General features: G+C 44.6%; 1 protein-coding gene across 1 annotated transcript in view; it reads left to right on the forward strand.

Moving 5' to 3' along the window:
* sptbn5 (spectrin, beta, non-erythrocytic 5) overlaps positions 1–17,241 on the forward strand; it is a gene marked incomplete at both ends in the record, with an annotated part of 320,085 nt that overhangs the window by 64,802 nt on the left and 238,042 nt on the right. The window contains 2 exons of the mRNA XM_083633035.1: positions 1,546–1,682; positions 11,988–12,200. Of these exons, the coding sequence (XP_083489161.1) occupies positions 1,546–1,682; positions 11,988–12,200 (350 nt within the window). The remainder of the gene's footprint in view (positions 1–1,545; positions 1,683–11,987; positions 12,201–17,241) is intronic.

The raw sequence follows: 17,241 nt of genomic DNA on the forward strand, positions 1-17,241 counted from the left end.
CCAATCAGCAATCAAATCAGCAACCAAATCTCCAACCAGCTGCACCTGGGAAAGACTGGGCCAAAGACACTGTCGACCACAAGATAAACACCCGCAACCAGGAAGTATGTCACGGAAATAGCTAACGACGAGGAAAATGGACCGGACTCTCAGTCCATTGACGAGTCTACACATAAACTATATAATTCACAAAGAAAAGAAGAAAAACAAACGACACAGTCGTAACACCTGTCATCAAAATTGTCGTCCCCATGTCATGACTAGAGTCGGGTCTTTGCGAAGGGTTGCTGGCTTGCTGTCAATCAACTACCATTTGCCGGTGAAAGCTGGTCCTATTTTAACCCCATATTTGCTGAAACAAAGTGAGTCCAAGATCATAACAATTTAGGGACATTATTAACACATTGACGCCAAATGGCGTCAATAACTCGAAATTGTTTTTTTGACGGGGGGGTGTCGATCTATGCCTCTTACATCGCCTCTTACAATATGAGAGCTATTGAATGTGTCTAACCTATTTTACAGAACCCTTAGGTGGCGACAGCGCACTCCAGATGAGAGAAAGTCGAGTAAAACACACAGAAGAAGTCGTTGTGGAAAAGGAAATCGCATCGCATCCGTCCGTATGCAGCTGCTTCATTGAAGCATAACGTAGCTGTGCCCCTGCAGCAGCCAATCTGCTGTCACAATTGAGCACCTCAGTGTCCGCTGCAACAGCCCATTCGCATGATCAGCCGTGGAGTTCTCAACTGGAAGCTGGTGACATACACGCGGCTGTAAAAAAGCTGGATCTAGCGGACTTTTCAGGGCTGAGCACACGCAGAGCAAACGCACTTCTCCGGCTCATAACTAAAGAACGGAAAATGGGATCAATAAACTTTTTTTTGCAGGTGATAGAAGAGAGTCTCATCGTTATTTGTGCGTGTTCAGTGTTTACATAGTAATTATTAAAGAAATTATATGACTGTTTTAAAATGCATTGCGGCCTATGTGGCACAGTACAGCACCTTTTGCCCAAGGGCCGTGGCACTCAAAGTGTTAATGTTGTTCAGTGAATAAAAACTAATAAATAACAAATACAAATAATTTATTAGGGGGAAAATTATTTTCTTTCCCATTTCTTCTTGGGCCTTCACTGAATACCTAGAAGGCCCTGACGGTTCGCACATATATGTGTATATATATATATATATATATATATATATATATATATATATATATATATATATATATATATATATATATATAATAGGTAACAGATGAGACAGATTGAAAATAATAAATAGAGATACAAAAAATATATTATATTATATAAATATTCTGGAGTCATTTATTTCATTATCTCATGTTGTTTTCCCGGGATAACGGGGAGATTATCTAGAGATTTCAGGATGACAAACTGTGTTTCTGAGACAATTAGATCATTTTCTGCTTGGACCTAAAAGGAAAGCATGATATTCAAAAGCCAAACGTTGCAGTGGACCTGGCTGTTAGTGTTGAATGTTCAAATGAGATGTACGGTAATGTGATTTGGACTGACTGCAGGCACGGTGCCATGGGAGCAGAATGAGGTGGTGAGCATCGTCGGCCCGGAGCAGGACGGAGACAAAGTCCTGGCCAGAGACAGCCGAGGGAACCAGCAGCTCGTCCCCAATACCTACCTCACCCTGCTGCCAGCTGCTGTACGATCAGTATAATCAATATCCACAAGCCTTTTAATCAATATACCTAAGACCTGCCTCAACCAGCTATTCTACAATCAGTCATAACAGATCAATAATAAATATAATTAATGTCAATCATTGTCACATTATGCTGCATTCCATTGCACTCAGAACTCGGAGAAAAAATTACCTCCAACACGGAAAAGTGCAGTTGACCAGTCATTCAAGTCAGAATTCCAAGTCTGAAACTCGGCAAGATCCGCCAAGCCCGAGTTCACCGATTTAAACACACCTGACGTCACAGCATAAATCCGTAAATAAAACTTGATTTTACTTGATAAGCTATGTGGTTTTTGTGCTATTTCAGCTAATGTAGCCTAAATAGAGCTGTCAGCTCAATGTCCACAATAGCTTCATCAACTACTACAATCAACCATCTCAAATCAATAATTGTATCAATGTCAGTCATTGCACACATGATCACACAGCTCCTCCCTAAATCTAGCTTCAATAGCCACAGTCCTTTTATTCAAAGGATTGACTTCCTCGACCTGCTGTCAATTTCTGTAGTCATCAATCATTCTAGATGCCAGTAATTCAAGACGTGATTTCAGCTCATACATGCCTTGTATCGTACTAACAGTGCAGAGATGGGAAAAGTACACACATTTTTTTTTTTTTTTTTAAGATGTTTTTATTGAACCAAGAATGGCAATTTTTCAATTTCCATACATAATCAAACAATACAAACAGAAAAAACAAACAACAACAACAAAGAAAAACAGAGGGTATCCCCCCTCCCCCCTCACTGGGGGGATTGCTGTGTTGACTAAGCTAGCCTAATGTTTTCGTGGCATTTTGATTAACTTTATGATTTAATTCCTTTTGGAGCAAATGTTGGTTTTACAAATCTAACCTTGACGCTTTACTGTTTGCTGGTATAGTGTTGTGGGTATAGTGCAGCCTGTAACGTTCTCGGTTGTCGGAGATTGAGTTGTATCAGCCAGACAAGTCAGACCTCCGGGCTGCTCTCAGCCCGTGCTCTGAGAGCAGCCCGCAAGAGGAGCCTCTCAGCCCGGAAGAGGAGCCAGGGCTGCTTGGCTCTCAGCCTCTCACTGGGGGAAATTCTTGGATGAACAGCTGTGTTGATTAGCCTAATGTTTCCGTGGCATTTTGATTAACTTTATGATTACATTTCTTTTGGCGCAAATGTTGGTTTAACAAATCTAACCGTGAGGCTACGTTGTTGTACCCCCCCGGTACAGTGTGTGTAGGGCAGCCCAACCTAACGTTAGCCCAGTGCGTGAGCCAGGCTGCCTGGTCTATCGTTACTAAGAGAGGAGCTTGTGAAGAACGAACATCCCCACAGTCAAAGCATTTCCCCCAGATATGCATAAAAACATTTGTTGCTTTAATAGCCTACAAAAAATAAAATGTCTGTTTGTATGTGATGCTAACCCGTTAGCGATGAGCTAACGGTGCTTGTGTACTACTAGGCCTCATCTTATACCCGGGATGGGAGTTAACATTATAAAACACATTTCCTGTCAGTTGGACAACCTGGTCAGTTCTGAAAATATGTGTCTATTATTGTGTTATTCCAGCTATCGTTATCGGTTGTTAACTCATTGAGTGCCAGCCACTTTTGGAAAACGGATGCTCCCAGTGCCAGCCCTTTCAGAGCGTTTTCAGTGATTTCTCGAGGCCCACAGAATATTGTGTGATATTACTGTAAACACCGAACACGCACAAAGAACGAGGAGACTCTATTGTATCATCAGCAAAAAAAAGTTTATTGATATCATTTTCCGTTCTTTAGTTATCAGCCGGAGAAGATAGGTTGTTTTCACCAAAAACAGACGTTTCAAATTAGAAGCTGAGATAATGAGCCTTTTGTGAAATGAAGCATTTCAAGCACATCACTGACTCTGAAGCTAATATTTTCTGATGTAGTGACGTGGTGTAGTTGTGTGGTGCCCTGCGTGCCCCACCCCCCTCAACTGCAAACTCCTCCTCCGTGTCTCTGGTGGCTCTGCTCAAATCTCTGCTACCTGCGTCAGGCGACGAATCTCTGCATGGAGCTGGGATCCCCACACCAACACACAGCTTGCATGCCAGAGCTGGGAGAAACACATCCCCACACTAACACACAGCCTAACACGCACCCAGCGTCTATTTTCGGAGCGCTCCGTTTTTGTGCGCCGGCTCCCAGCGCGCCACCGAAAAGCCAAACCGGACTGCTGAGAATGGTTTGGCCCTTTGGCGTTGGGTGCTGCTTTTCTGGCGGCTAATCGTGTGGAGAAACTATGCAGCAGAGACAGAGGGGCTCAGTTGTGGGAGCGGATTGACTGCTGTTCGCAGCTAACGTTAGCTCCAGCCAGAGCAATCTATACGGCTCTGGCTCCAGCATCGGTTTCCGTTTCATCACAGGGCTTCTGCTGTTTTTCCTCACCTTTCTCTAATCTGGAGAGCACTGTCGCCACCTAATGGGTCCGTAAAATAGCTTGTACACCTTCAACATCCACCATATTTGTACAGGAGATGCATCTGGCTTTGATCCACGTCCCACCGTCAAAAAACGCAATTGACGACTTTAGTCATCATTGGCACTCTATTGACACTCAATGAGTTAAGTTATAGTAATATTAAGCCGATAAATAATGAAAAACAGCTGACTAGCAAAAGCGCCTAACGCCATTGCTAGCCTGCATGTTAAAACCATTGTGTACCTACTGTATAACCAGGGGTAGGTTACTTTTAAATAGGAATCCCTTAAAGTTACTTGTTACTTGTTAAAAATTGTACTTAGTAACGTAATCCGATTACCACTATTTAAAAGTAAAGTAGGGATTACTTTCAGTTACTTTTGGATTACTTTTTTTTTTTTATCCAGGAATGTCCCATTGGGATACAAGATCTCTTCTTCCAGGGAGTCCTGGTCAAGAGTCCTGGCTAAAACGCTTATTTAACTAGATGAAGCATGTTTTACCATTGATAACCAGATAAGAATGTTTATACCAACATGAAGTTAAGGAGAATAGAGCAAGAGTTATTTTTAAGACCACTTTAATTTACGGGTATTTTAATTACCCGTATTTATGGGTATTTTTCATGATGTGGAGTGGAAGACGCAGCTTGTTGCTTTAATCTTGAAACACGATGTCTATTTTTCCTTTTACCACGCGCGCGTGTCTCTAGCGTGTCTCTACACAAATAGACACAAAAAGACATTAAAATGATATTTTACAGGGGCAGCCACAGCCAATCAAGGCTCGTTTTGATTTGAGACGGGAGGAGGATGAGCTGAGCTCACAGCTGCAGTTCTCCTGCCCTCTGAAAACCACATATAATAGGCTACAAGTGGCTTCATTCCTCCCCTCCCCACCACACACACACAGACACACACACAAATCAATACTGCCTCGATTACGAAGTGAGCCCAAGCGATCTTCAGTTAAAATCATCATTGTATTGTTTATAGCAAATTTAATAAAAGGTAAACTCTATAGGAAGACAGTTGGCAGACAGACAGACAGCAGCGCGCAGCAGCCACGCTGCCTGTGTGGATGGCGCGCGCGTGCCAGCCGCAGCCGGCACGCCACGCACACGCACTAGGTAGGTACACGCAAGATGTCTGTCCCGGCCGTTACGTAAGTGAAAGTAAAAACCTCTCGCCCCATGATGCAGCCTAGAGCAGCGTTTGTCAGCACGGGTGTCCGGCGGAGAAATTCAATGCAGATTTTCCACTGCCTGGCAGCTCGTTCAGCTGACAGCCCCACACACAAGCGCCTTCCACATGGATTGAAGACGCTTGATCTGTCTAAACACTGAGCGAACGTAAAAGTGAAATGCTTGTTATATTTCCATGAGGTGAATGCACTCGTGGGAGGAGGCATGATGACAGATATGAATGCTGCCTGCAGCTGCTGCTGTTGCTCCGCCTCGCTCGTCCTCGTCACAGTCAGTCACCAGCACGCAGTAGGCTACACCGTTTTTTGTTGTTATTTTGTCAAATTAATGAAGAGGCAAGGGCGAATGTAACTCCGCCTGTAACGCCGTTACTATACCCCCGTTACTGTAATCTAGATTACACATCTTAAAATGTACTGTGACAGATTACAGTTACCGTTTTTTTGTAATCAGATTACATAACGGCGTTACATGTAATCCGTTACTCCCCAACCCTGCCTATAACGTAGCTGGAGTAACTAAAACATATTTTCTGAACTTACTTCAGTCCCCAACCAACGTTAATTCCTCGCACACCTTTCTCAAAACAATGTTCATTTTATTGCGGTCCATTGATATGTCTGGTAGCCAGCACAGCCAACCCATGAGCCACCCCGACCTCCAGGCCTGCACTACCCAGGCTAAGAGCCCATCTCCCGGCCCCACACACCCAGCAGAGCCACCCCGACCTCCAGGCAGTGATAACGATGAAGCCGTGTGTCTTGTCTATGATGATAGATCTATAATGTGAAGAGCCTGTCCAGCCAATGACGGCTTGAGACTGGCTGCCACAGCTGTCAATCATCCATTTTTATCCCTTTTTATATGTCAAATAACTACTTAACACGTTCACTGCCGTTGACGAGTCAACTCGTCAAGCAGAAACCAACGGTTGACTGCCAATGACGAGTCAACTCGTCAAAAAAAAAAAAAAAGAATTGACGGTGGGACGTGAATCAAACCCTTTTACGTCTCCTATAAAAATATGGGAGCCACCGAACGTGTACAACCCATTCCACCGACACACTAAGTGGCGACAGTGCTCTCCAGACTAGAGAAAGCGAGCCAAAACTGCAGGGAAAAGCGTGAGGAAACCATTCTCATACTGTAGAATGGTTTGGCGAAAACGCTTTCGCGCTGGCGCACAACGGTGGCGCACAACGGTGGGGGGTTCCAAAAATAGACTGGGTGCAACACACTTTGAAACACGCAGCATAAAGCCTAGAATCGCAAAAGCTTCATCAAAGCTCTCAACCGAAACCCCAAGAAACGAGCGAGCCCCATCCAGGCTCGCCCGACAAGGGGCTGCCAGGCAGCAGACAGGCAGCAGAAACTCGCTTGTGACACACCCGCTGCAGAGCCAAGGAGGGAGGAGGAGAACGTCCACGGAGGGAGGAGTTTGAAGGAGAGGGGGGTGCGGGTGCTGTTATGGAGGAAAATACTGTTCAGAACAAATTGTTTAGATGTCTGATGCTGATGTCTTTGATGCCAAAAATAAATGGTTAAAGTGACTGTTCTATCAAATTTCACAAAAAGGCATTTTTCTCACCTTTCATTTTCAGACGCTGAAACCATGCTGTATTAAACTGCTAATGCCTACATAACTACTAACTCTACAAACTAACTCTTTTAGACAGAGAAAGCACACATTCTATTACCGTAATTTCCGCACTATAAGGCGCACCTGAGTATAAGCCGCAGCAGCAAAATTGCCTGTTTGTTACATATATAAGCCGCACCGGACTATAAGCCGCGGGTGTTTTGATGTTTAATTACCATATGTAAGGGTTCGTGCACAGAGGGGATTGTCGGGAAAGAGATGGCTGTTTGGGGAAGCTCCCATTTATTAACATTTCAACAAAACAAGCATATCCCGCTGGGGATCTTTTCTTTCGGCATTGTGAGACGCTTAAAAATCACCATCGGCGGGAGCTTTACTCCAGATGCTGTGCAGCCAAGAACACAAGTGAAATTCGTTCTCTCGTGACCTGTGGTTCTCAACGTGATCGACGATTCACCTTTCTTGTTAACAGTCCTAGTGAGAGGCAGGTCGAACGTCAAAGGCACTTCATCCATATTTATGATCTGCTCCGGTCCGATGGAATATTCCTTGATCTTTCTTTGTGTGAATTCGCCGAAGTTTGTAATTTTCTCCTGGTAGTCGGGAGGGAGTTGCTGACACACAGTCGTCCGCGCCCTGACGGACAGTCCCTTTCGTCTCATAAATCTGAAACACCAGGATGGTCCACCTCTAAAATGTTCAATTTTCATTTCGGTGGCGACTGTTTTGGCCTTCAGTCGGATCTGAACGGTGGACACACCTCGGCCGTCTGCTCTCTGTGTCAACACCCTGATGCCAAGGTTACGTGCTGCTGCTCGATTTCCTTCTTTCCTTCTTCTTCTCGCCGCCATCGTCGTAACACAGCCAGTTCTCCATCTTTTGAAGCATGATGTTAGATTACAACGAGCTAGTTGTGTGGCTTAGCCTTCCAAAATGTTGCCGTTAGTTTTTTAGAATGTAATACATAGAATTGGGAATGTTACATTCAATTTCATTCAGACTGTCTTTCAGGCTCAATCGCTGCCATTTTCCCCCCGGAGCGAGGGAGGAGGGAGGGTGTTTTACTGTAGTGGCTGAGAGAGCGTAGTGGCACAGTGCTCCAATCAGGTCGCGAGGCACATTTTTTGCAACATCATCCAATCAGGGTCTCACTCTTGTAATGTCTGTCTTGCTCTCGTTCTGCCTCATACCAACATCCATAGATTTTGGAGGTCCCCGAGCGGCCGTTAGCTGATAAAATCCATAGATAAGCCGCACCGTTATATAAGCCGCAGGGCCAAAAAACGGGGAAAAAGCCGCGGCTTATAGTCCGAAATTTACGGTAGTTCTTTTGAGATATTTTGTGTTCACAAAATCCTAGCAGAAAATAATCCTCGGCTCTTGAAAGATGAGCCAGAATCCTCAAAAAAACCCTTGGCAGAAGCTACCTACAGTAAAAAAAAAACTGTTGGCAGTGAATGTGTTAAAAACAAACTGATCAGAAAAATGACCACTTGCACAGGCATTAGCATGATAATAATAATAAAATGATACAAACCACCTTTGAAAAAAAATTATCAGACGTATACTGTGATTATTTCGGTTGTGATTTTCCCATCCACTAACATGGGGAGGCGGACCTTGTGACCTAATACTGGATTCAACCGCCAGAGCGGCGATCTAACATGCAGCGGCTTCACTGAATGGGACCAATGCCCAGTCCATCTTATAATATGTCCATGGATGAACCGAGCACACAGACACACAGCTCCCCAATTATAGTAGGATTGGCTACAGGTGGTGTGCTGATGGTATTTAATCTCTGGTCTTGGATTTGTTTGTAACAGAGTCACTGAAGAACTAAATCTAGGAAATGAAAATAAATAAACTGACCATCCTTCAAGTCAGATTTGGTGGAGCACAAAATTCTTCATCACTTGTGTTAGTGGTAGAGAGTGGACTTGGTTCAGGCGATGTGTGCCCAGCACTTGGCGGATCCGGATCTGACACACGTGGGCCAGACTGCGAGGACATGTCTTTGCCTCCAGAAATACCCTGAGCGCTTCGGGATCTGCCCTCACCTCCAGCTGTGCCTGCTCCAAGGTCACCAGGGCCGGGTCGGCGCCGTGGTCCAGGAGCAGCTGGACGAAGGCCACGCCACACCCAAGCCCTAGCACCATATTTAGCAGGCGAGAAACCACGTCACGGGTCAGAACGCCAGTGGCCTGCAGCAGCAGGCGGAAGCAGTCCAGGTGGTTGAGTTCAGCGCTGACATAGAGAGAAGACCTCTTGAGGGTGTGAACTATGTCATCAGGAACAGCGGCATGGAACCTGATGAGATCCTGCAGTATGTCCATCCTTCCCAACCAGGCAGCACAGTAGACCGGGGTGTATAACCTGCATGCGCTTCTGTTGGGGTCGGTACCGGCTTCCAGGAGGATCCGGATGCAGTCCAGGTGGCCGAAGGGCACTCATCAGCAAGATCTACCTGGGCTCCCTGGGTGATCAGGTAGGCCACACAGGCAGCGTGACCCCCACTGGCTGCGAGCCCCAGAGGGGTGCTGTCGTAGTACCGCACACTCCTCCTCTCATTGATCCACCTTCTGAAGCAGTCTTCCTGCAGCAGGGTCTTCAGTTTGTACAGGTCTCTTGCCTCGGTGGCATAGTGGAGCTGCATGTCATCATGCCCTGCTTGAGCAGCCATCCATGTCAGAAACGGAAGGCTTTATGAAGGGAAAAATTGTTCGAGTGACATCACTGATGACACCACTCAATGATGACATCGCAATAGCTCAAGTGACATCATTGATGACATCACAATTGCTAGAGTGACATAACTGTTGACATCATCTGTGATATCATCAGTGATTTATTACATCAGTCAGTGACCGTGCCACCAGGCTGAGCCATCTAGAACTGTACATCTAGTGATTTATGACCTCATCACTGTCTGTGACATCCTCAGTGATTTATGACATCACCGGCCATACCTTTTAGACTCCCTGTCTTATTTTGGATGGGCGTACGCCCTGTTTGTTTTTACAGAGAGACATTTCCATTAAAGGTCCCTTCCGTAACTTCTAACTCTTACTGACAACGGAGGCCATTAGATTAACTGCAGGCAGCATGTGCTCGAGCTGGCGCACGTGCACCGTACTGCACGCACCCAGCAGCTGCTTAAAACAGCAGAGGTGTTGGTTGCTTTGTAACGTTAGCCGATAAAAGTCACTTGAAAATGGCAACCTTGACAACACAGATGTGTTACTGCAGTCAGTCAAACAATGTTCCATGACCATAATAAGCACAACGGTATTGCATATTTGCGACTGTTGCATTATCCACACAAGACGAAGACGATAACGTTAATCCGCATTAGCAAGCAGCTAAGCTAACGTTACCTATAGCCAGCCAAAACCACAATATCACAGCAAGTAAAAATACAACAAGCAGGCTCCTGAATGCGCAGAACGTCACATCCCAGTGGCGTAACGTCATTGCCATGGGCCCCGGTGCAAATATTTGCTCTGGGCCCTACCTAACAATTATATTGTTATAGAAAATATGGACTCACTCATTATTTTTTCGTCAGGCAGATTGTTAGCCGTCTATTGTGCCCCCGAAGGACCCAAGACGTAAACAAGACTGAGCCATGCGCTACGTGAAGGGATATTCCTCCAGCTCCATATATGCTCAATGATGTCACCAGAACCTCACAGGAGACTCCGCTGACACGTTGGAAAGAGAACGCGTTCATATTTTCCCATACAATGACACCAATCCACTGAATCTAGTAAACTAAACTTAAAGCTATAGCATTTGTTTGTATAGCCTACTAAGCTAGATAAGGGCAAGTGCTGACTGCATAATACAGCATGGAAGTTTATTTGGAGTGGGACTGCAGCAGAAACCGTAAGTACGTTACGTCTCCCCAAAGCGAGACTCGCTCTTCATGGACCCTTGACAGCTCTGGGCCCCGGTGCACCGCACCGCCTGCACCGCCGATCCTTACGCCAGTGTCACATCCACAACATTTTCTGGGAAATCTCTACCCGGGAGGAGCAGAATCCTGCAGCTATAGCTTTAGAATGGCTGAACTCAGAGAGACGCGGCTGGGCTCATTTTTTAAGTTACGTAACGGAGCATTCACTCATTGGTAATAAAAAACACTTTGCGCACATTTATTTCTTCCCAAAACTTATGGAATTAACCTTTAAGAAAGGGGGAGGTCAACCCACACTGGACAAACAGTTTTCGAGGCGATCGGAGCAATCACACATCTTCTAACTCCCGACAGACAGACAGACAGACAGACACACCTCCAATTATAGTAGTAGGATTCGAAGACTATTAAACTTAAAATATCCCCTCCAAACATGTTTTAAGATGAATAACGACTACACTTTGATTAATAATTTGTGTAATATGGTTTTTCCACAAAAAAGGGGCGCATAAATTGCAAAAGCTATGAGAGCGTGAGACGAGAGAGACAGACAACATTACATCGTTTTTGTCTGTCATGCATTAAAACTAAAGTAACTAGCTGAAGAAAGAAGCCATTTCGTCGTGCGCATTCTTCCCCACCTTAGATGATCACTGGAAAATTGAAACGCGACCCTAGTTGGAGAAGGATTTCTCACTCGAAACAGCGGTCTTTGCTGTTTTAGCTGATCTGTAGACAGTCTCCTTGCTTCTCTTGTCAACTACACTGTTTCCTTTCTTTTGACCTCTTTTGACAGATAGCCTACCTGAAAATCCTACAGTAACAAAGTAACAAACAGTACAGTACAGTAACAAAGTATCTGTACTTTGTCACTTCCCATCTCTGTAACAGTGAAACTCACAAAAGTCTAAACTAACATCTCTTCTTCCTCGATCTGAACAGGCTCCGCCCCCCACCTCTTCCCTCTCTACCAATGGCGGGCCAGAAAGCCCGACCAGGAAGCTGAGTCGTCCGAGGCGGACCCGGTCGATCTGTACTTCGTCACTTCCCATCTCTGTAACAGTGAAATTCACAAAAGTCTAAACTAACATCTCTTCTTCCTCGATCTGAACAGGCTCCGCCCTCCACCTCTTCCCTCTCTACCAATGGCGGGCCAGAAAGCCTGACCAGGAAGCTGAGTCGTCCGAGGCGGAGCCGGTCGATGCGCCGCGGCACGGCCGAGATCCAGACAACATGGCTGCCGGACCCACACTATCAGAGAGAAACCATAGAAACCACACAGACTGACCTGGACCGGGTCTACAACTCCCTCTACAGCCTGGTCAAGGTAAGGGGAGAGGGGCAATGTGGGAATGTACTTTGGTGATTTGGATTTTGATATTAGAGTGACAGCATAGAGAATACACAGGCCAGTATAATCAATACAAGTGTAGGCTTCAGAAATGGCACGGCTTCACTACCGCTCGAGCTATCGGGCTGGCCCTTTAGCTCGAGCAGTTAAGGTGTTGAGCAGTGTATATGGTCTGGTCTGTCAAGCAAGATGTCCTGAGTTCGTAGCCAGCCTAACGCTACACAAGTCTGCTAAAAATACCAATACAAGTCTGGGAAATAGGTTTATCATGTGAGCTCAAAAATCACCAACGTGTGGAGTGAGTGGTTCAAGTCATGCAAATGTAAATTACATGTAAATCTCTGTAAATGCAAACATTTCCCACATAATACCTAATCACCCTATTAACTAATACCAACTCCCCCAAATGGATGGATTTTTGGATTTGAATAGATTTTTACTTACACACATTGGCACTAACACTGAGTCATTAGAGCGCAACACCATTCTTCTAAATGAAATCATTACAATTAGCTTTAAAGCCAATTTCTGTAGTTTTTCTATTTGGGAAAACTGCACCATGACTATGCTACACTTCACTGTTTTACACTCAGATATGAGCCTTATTTGACTGTTTCTGCTTGTTCTCTCGACTTTGCTTACCTTTCTGCAGTTTTTATAACTGGTTTGGTCGCTGTGTCGACTTGTTTCAGCTAATGGCGACGCTAAGCAAGCTAGCAAGCAAAACATGTTTCTTTCCTAGGTACTTCATAAATTAAAGCATCCTGTTTGTCAGTGGAAAGCTTTTAATTTGAAAGAGCTGTGCAGGAAATTGACTTAAAAGTTTGAGGCAACTTGACACTGTCAACTAAGCCGCTGCAGGTCGCAGACACCAAAAAATCCATAATGCAGGAACAGACCTTCAGAGGGCGCTGTGGGAATGACAGAGTCGCCGTCCTCCCTCTTAGAAGTCACTGTACCATCAAAATGATTACAAATCTGTTATATTAACTCATTCATGGCCAGTTTAGGACTGCCAATATTTAGCACAGGCCAAAGATTTTCATAATTGTTGGTCATCTTTCAAGACCCACAGTAAATTATCTATTAGCACCAAAGTGATTTGCAATACCTCAAAATGAAGATGTACGTCTCTGGGTTCACCAGAAAAAAAAAAGTGAGCTTTTAGCATGTTCTGTACTCTACTTATAGCCATTTATATACACCCTGTTTTCACCAAAAAGGTCTCTCTGAGAAGAGAAATTGCAGAAAATTGCATTTTTGTAAAGGACACAATCTCAGGCAGAACTCGCTCTCAATTCTTTTATTTTGAACTGTATTGACATCAGACATGTAAATATTATTCGTTATGACACAAATGACAAATATATATATATATATATATATATATATATATATATATATATATATATATATATATATATATATATATATATATATATATATATATATACATGAAGTGCTTTTTTTACATTCAACAATACAGTTTACTCAGTGTGAGTGAGTGTGAATGTGTGTGTGTGTGTGCGCGGGGCCCATGTGTGTCTCTTTACATTACATTACATTTCGTCATTTAGCAGACCTAAATGACCGTCCTGACCTCATTCTGAGATGTGGGCTCACAATCAGCTCCTCATCTGAAATAAAAGCAACATATCCTCAGTAAACTATATAATCACATTTAGTACAGAGGCAGTGTAGTGTACTACTAGTGTCTCAGTAAACTATACGATCATAGAATGCAGAGATCAGTGTAGTCTCTCTCACACACACACACACACACACACACACACACACACACACACACACACACACACACACACACTCCTTACCGCGAGATCATCCGGGTCCTGTCGCATTGGAGTCCAGTCTTCCTCGCCCTCGACAGGAAAGTGGCCGTGCTGCTTGGCTCTGTGTGAAAGCAATTTCTGTGGCGAGGCTGCTGTTCTCCTCCTGCTCACAAAGTTGTGACTCCGTCTCGTCTCTTTCGGGGTGGCACACAGGAACGGGGTCCAGGGACCAGGATCGATCATGTTGGTCACGGGTTTGACTACCGCGAACAACTGATCGATGTCCGCTGCCCTGCAGCAAGCCGACCAGCTCGTGCAGCGCGCCGAGGGGCGTTTCAATGGCGTTTCTCCTCTCTGCACAAGGAAGCACGTTTCTCTGTTTTCTGTTTTTCCTCCTGCTCATTTCAAAACAACAGCTGCGGTATGTGTTTGTTCACGTGTTGTCGGCGTGTCTTTGAGGGCAGGGACCTGATACCATGTCACAGGCTGGGGAAGTCTTTGAACTACGTGCTGCACTAATAAAAACAAAAACACGTCAAACACGTCTTTGGCGTGGATGGCTATTCCTGATAACACGTCAAAGACGTCTTTGGCGGTGAATGAGTTAAGGTAAAGAAGTTACTTAATTGGGCTTTAAAGTGTTTGTTTTCTACACATGACCTCCTCTCTCTTTTTGGCCAGCGCACGCAGTGGCGCAGGCCCTATAACAGGGTTTGTCCACCCAATTTGCAAGCCGATTTCGAAGCCAATTCTGGAAGGCAATTTGGGCCCACTCAGAAACCATAAGATCTGCCGCTACTAAACTTGGTAGGTAGGTTCACAGAGTCACCTTTTACTATGGGTGGAAAAATTACACTTGTTGACCACTAGGTAGCGCTATAACAGCCCTCTTTACGTTTTGGTCCGTAACTTTTGAACCGTAGCATCTACAATCAAAATATTTTTCCCTGGATTCCTTTGGTTATTCCGCATCTGCTGATAGAGGCCTCGCCCATTTCCGTCTAACTAGATTTTCTGCCATTTAGAATTTTCTCCAAAAGCGTTTTTCGCTATTTCTCCTTAAAATTTTGTCCAATCTTCACCAAACCACATCACACAGTGTGTGGACTACGACAGAGTTTTAGGGCCATGCATGATGAAAAATAAAAATTAAAGGGGGATTTTTTTTTTGTTTCTAATGACAGGAGGGAAAAAAATAGAAAAAAGTCAACATTTCGTGAATAAAGTCGAAATTTAAGCACCAGGCAGAAGAAAAAATAAATCAGAGGAGCAAGTTTTTTTTTTTTTTCCAAGAATAAAGTCGAAATGTTGAGATTAACCTGTTAATCCCTAAGCCTATTTTTCAGCTCACCTGCCGAAAATGACATGCCCGAACTGAATGGAGTATGGGCCCTATTCTCCCACAGGCCTTAGGCGCAAAAACTGGCGTTAACTCATTGGCTGCCAGCCATTTCTGGAAAACGGACGCTCCCAGTGCCAGCCCTTTCAGAGCGTTTTCAGTGATTTCTCAAGACCCACAGAATATTGTGTGATATTACTATGTAAACACCGAACACGCCCAAAGAACGATGAGACTCTCTTGTATCATCAGCAAAAAAAAGTTTATTTATATAATTTTCCGTTCTTTAGTTATCAGCAGTATTAGATAGGTTGGTTTCACCAAAAACAGATGTTTCAAACGAACCTGAGATAATGAGCCTTTTGTGAAATGAAGCATTTCAAGCACATCACTGACTCTGAAGCTAATATTTTCTGATGTAGTGACACCTCAAATATCTGAAGAGTAATTTCCTTCAATAAAACAGCAAAAACAAAGGAATTTTGATGGCAAAATAATATTTTTTAGCTGCAACCAGCAGCGCTGGCCCCTGCGTGCGCAGACCCTACACCTTCTTGCTGGTCTTGATTTACTGCTGGTGGGCATCAGGTATTCCAGCTTGTGTTTGCCAATCTGTCCATCGAGCCTGCTGTCTGGGTCGGTGTTGTATGGTGCCCTGCGTGCCCCACCCCCCTCAACTGCAAACTCCTCCTCCGTGGGAGTGTCTCTGGTGGCTCTCTGCTGCACGTTTCAAAGTGCGCTGCACCCAGCGTCTATTTTCACAGCGCTCCGCCGTTTTTGTGCGCCGGCTCCCAGCGCTTCCAGCTGAGAATAATTCAACTTTTCAGAAAGACGCTGGTGTCGGGTGCTCCTTTTCTGGCAACTAATCATATGGAGAAACTATCGCAACAGAGACAGAAAGGCTCAATTGTGGGAGCAGACTGGCTGCTGTTCACAGCATGCATCGGTTTCCGTTTCCCCACGGCTTCTTCTACTCTTTTTTTCTCATCTTTCTCTAATCCGGAGAGCACTGTCGCCACCTAATGGGTCCGTAAAATAGCTTATACACCTTCAAAATCCCCCATACTTTTACAGGAGATGCATCAGGCTTTGATCCACGTCCCACCGTCAAAAAACGCAATTGACTACGTTACTATTTGAATTGACGTCTTTAGACAAAAAAACGTGCCTTGCGCCTGCCTCGGGAAGATAGCAACATGGTTTTAGGCCCCGAAATGCGCTTTACGCCAAACAGGCGTGGTGCAGTGCCAGAATAGGCCAGAATGGGCGTTTCGGCCTTAAATACCGGCCTAACGATATCTTCCCCCCTGGCGTTAATTTAGCGATTTGCGCTTTTGAAAACCAGGCCTTATTCAGTGCGCCGCGGATATTCCACGCACAGCTTCTCCTCTGCTGATCTCACACTTTGTCCCCCTCTAGCTCTCTCACTCCCTCCCTCATGCGCTCAGACAGGCACAAAGTCTGATGAAAAAGAAAAAGTAGTTATACCATACGTAGTATAACAACATGACAGTTTTAACAACATGACAGTTTTTATAACATGACAGTTTTGAGCCGTCATTCAGAGGCTGTTCTCTCCCCCTCTCTCTCACTCCCTGCGCATCACAAATGGAAAAAAAGCTGTTCTCTCCCCCTCTGTCTCTCTCTCACTCCCTCAAATCTCCCAGCATGCATTGAGACTAATACATTTCGAGAATAAATATCAACCAAATCAGCATAAAAAAAAAAACAGCCATAACACGGTTCTACTATGATGTCCGCTCCGCTCCAATAAGATTAGACTTACTTCACATTTACTTTTACAATAAAAACACATTTATGCAATGACTTTACATAATGTAGGCTATATTTATGTCATCCTAGCTGTGCAGCAGGGGAGAAGAAAAGG

This window comes from Poromitra crassiceps (assembly GCF_964638095.1).
Source record: "Poromitra crassiceps genome assembly, chromosome: 3".
Lineage (NCBI taxonomy): Eukaryota > Metazoa > Chordata > Actinopteri > Beryciformes > Melamphaidae > Poromitra > Poromitra crassiceps.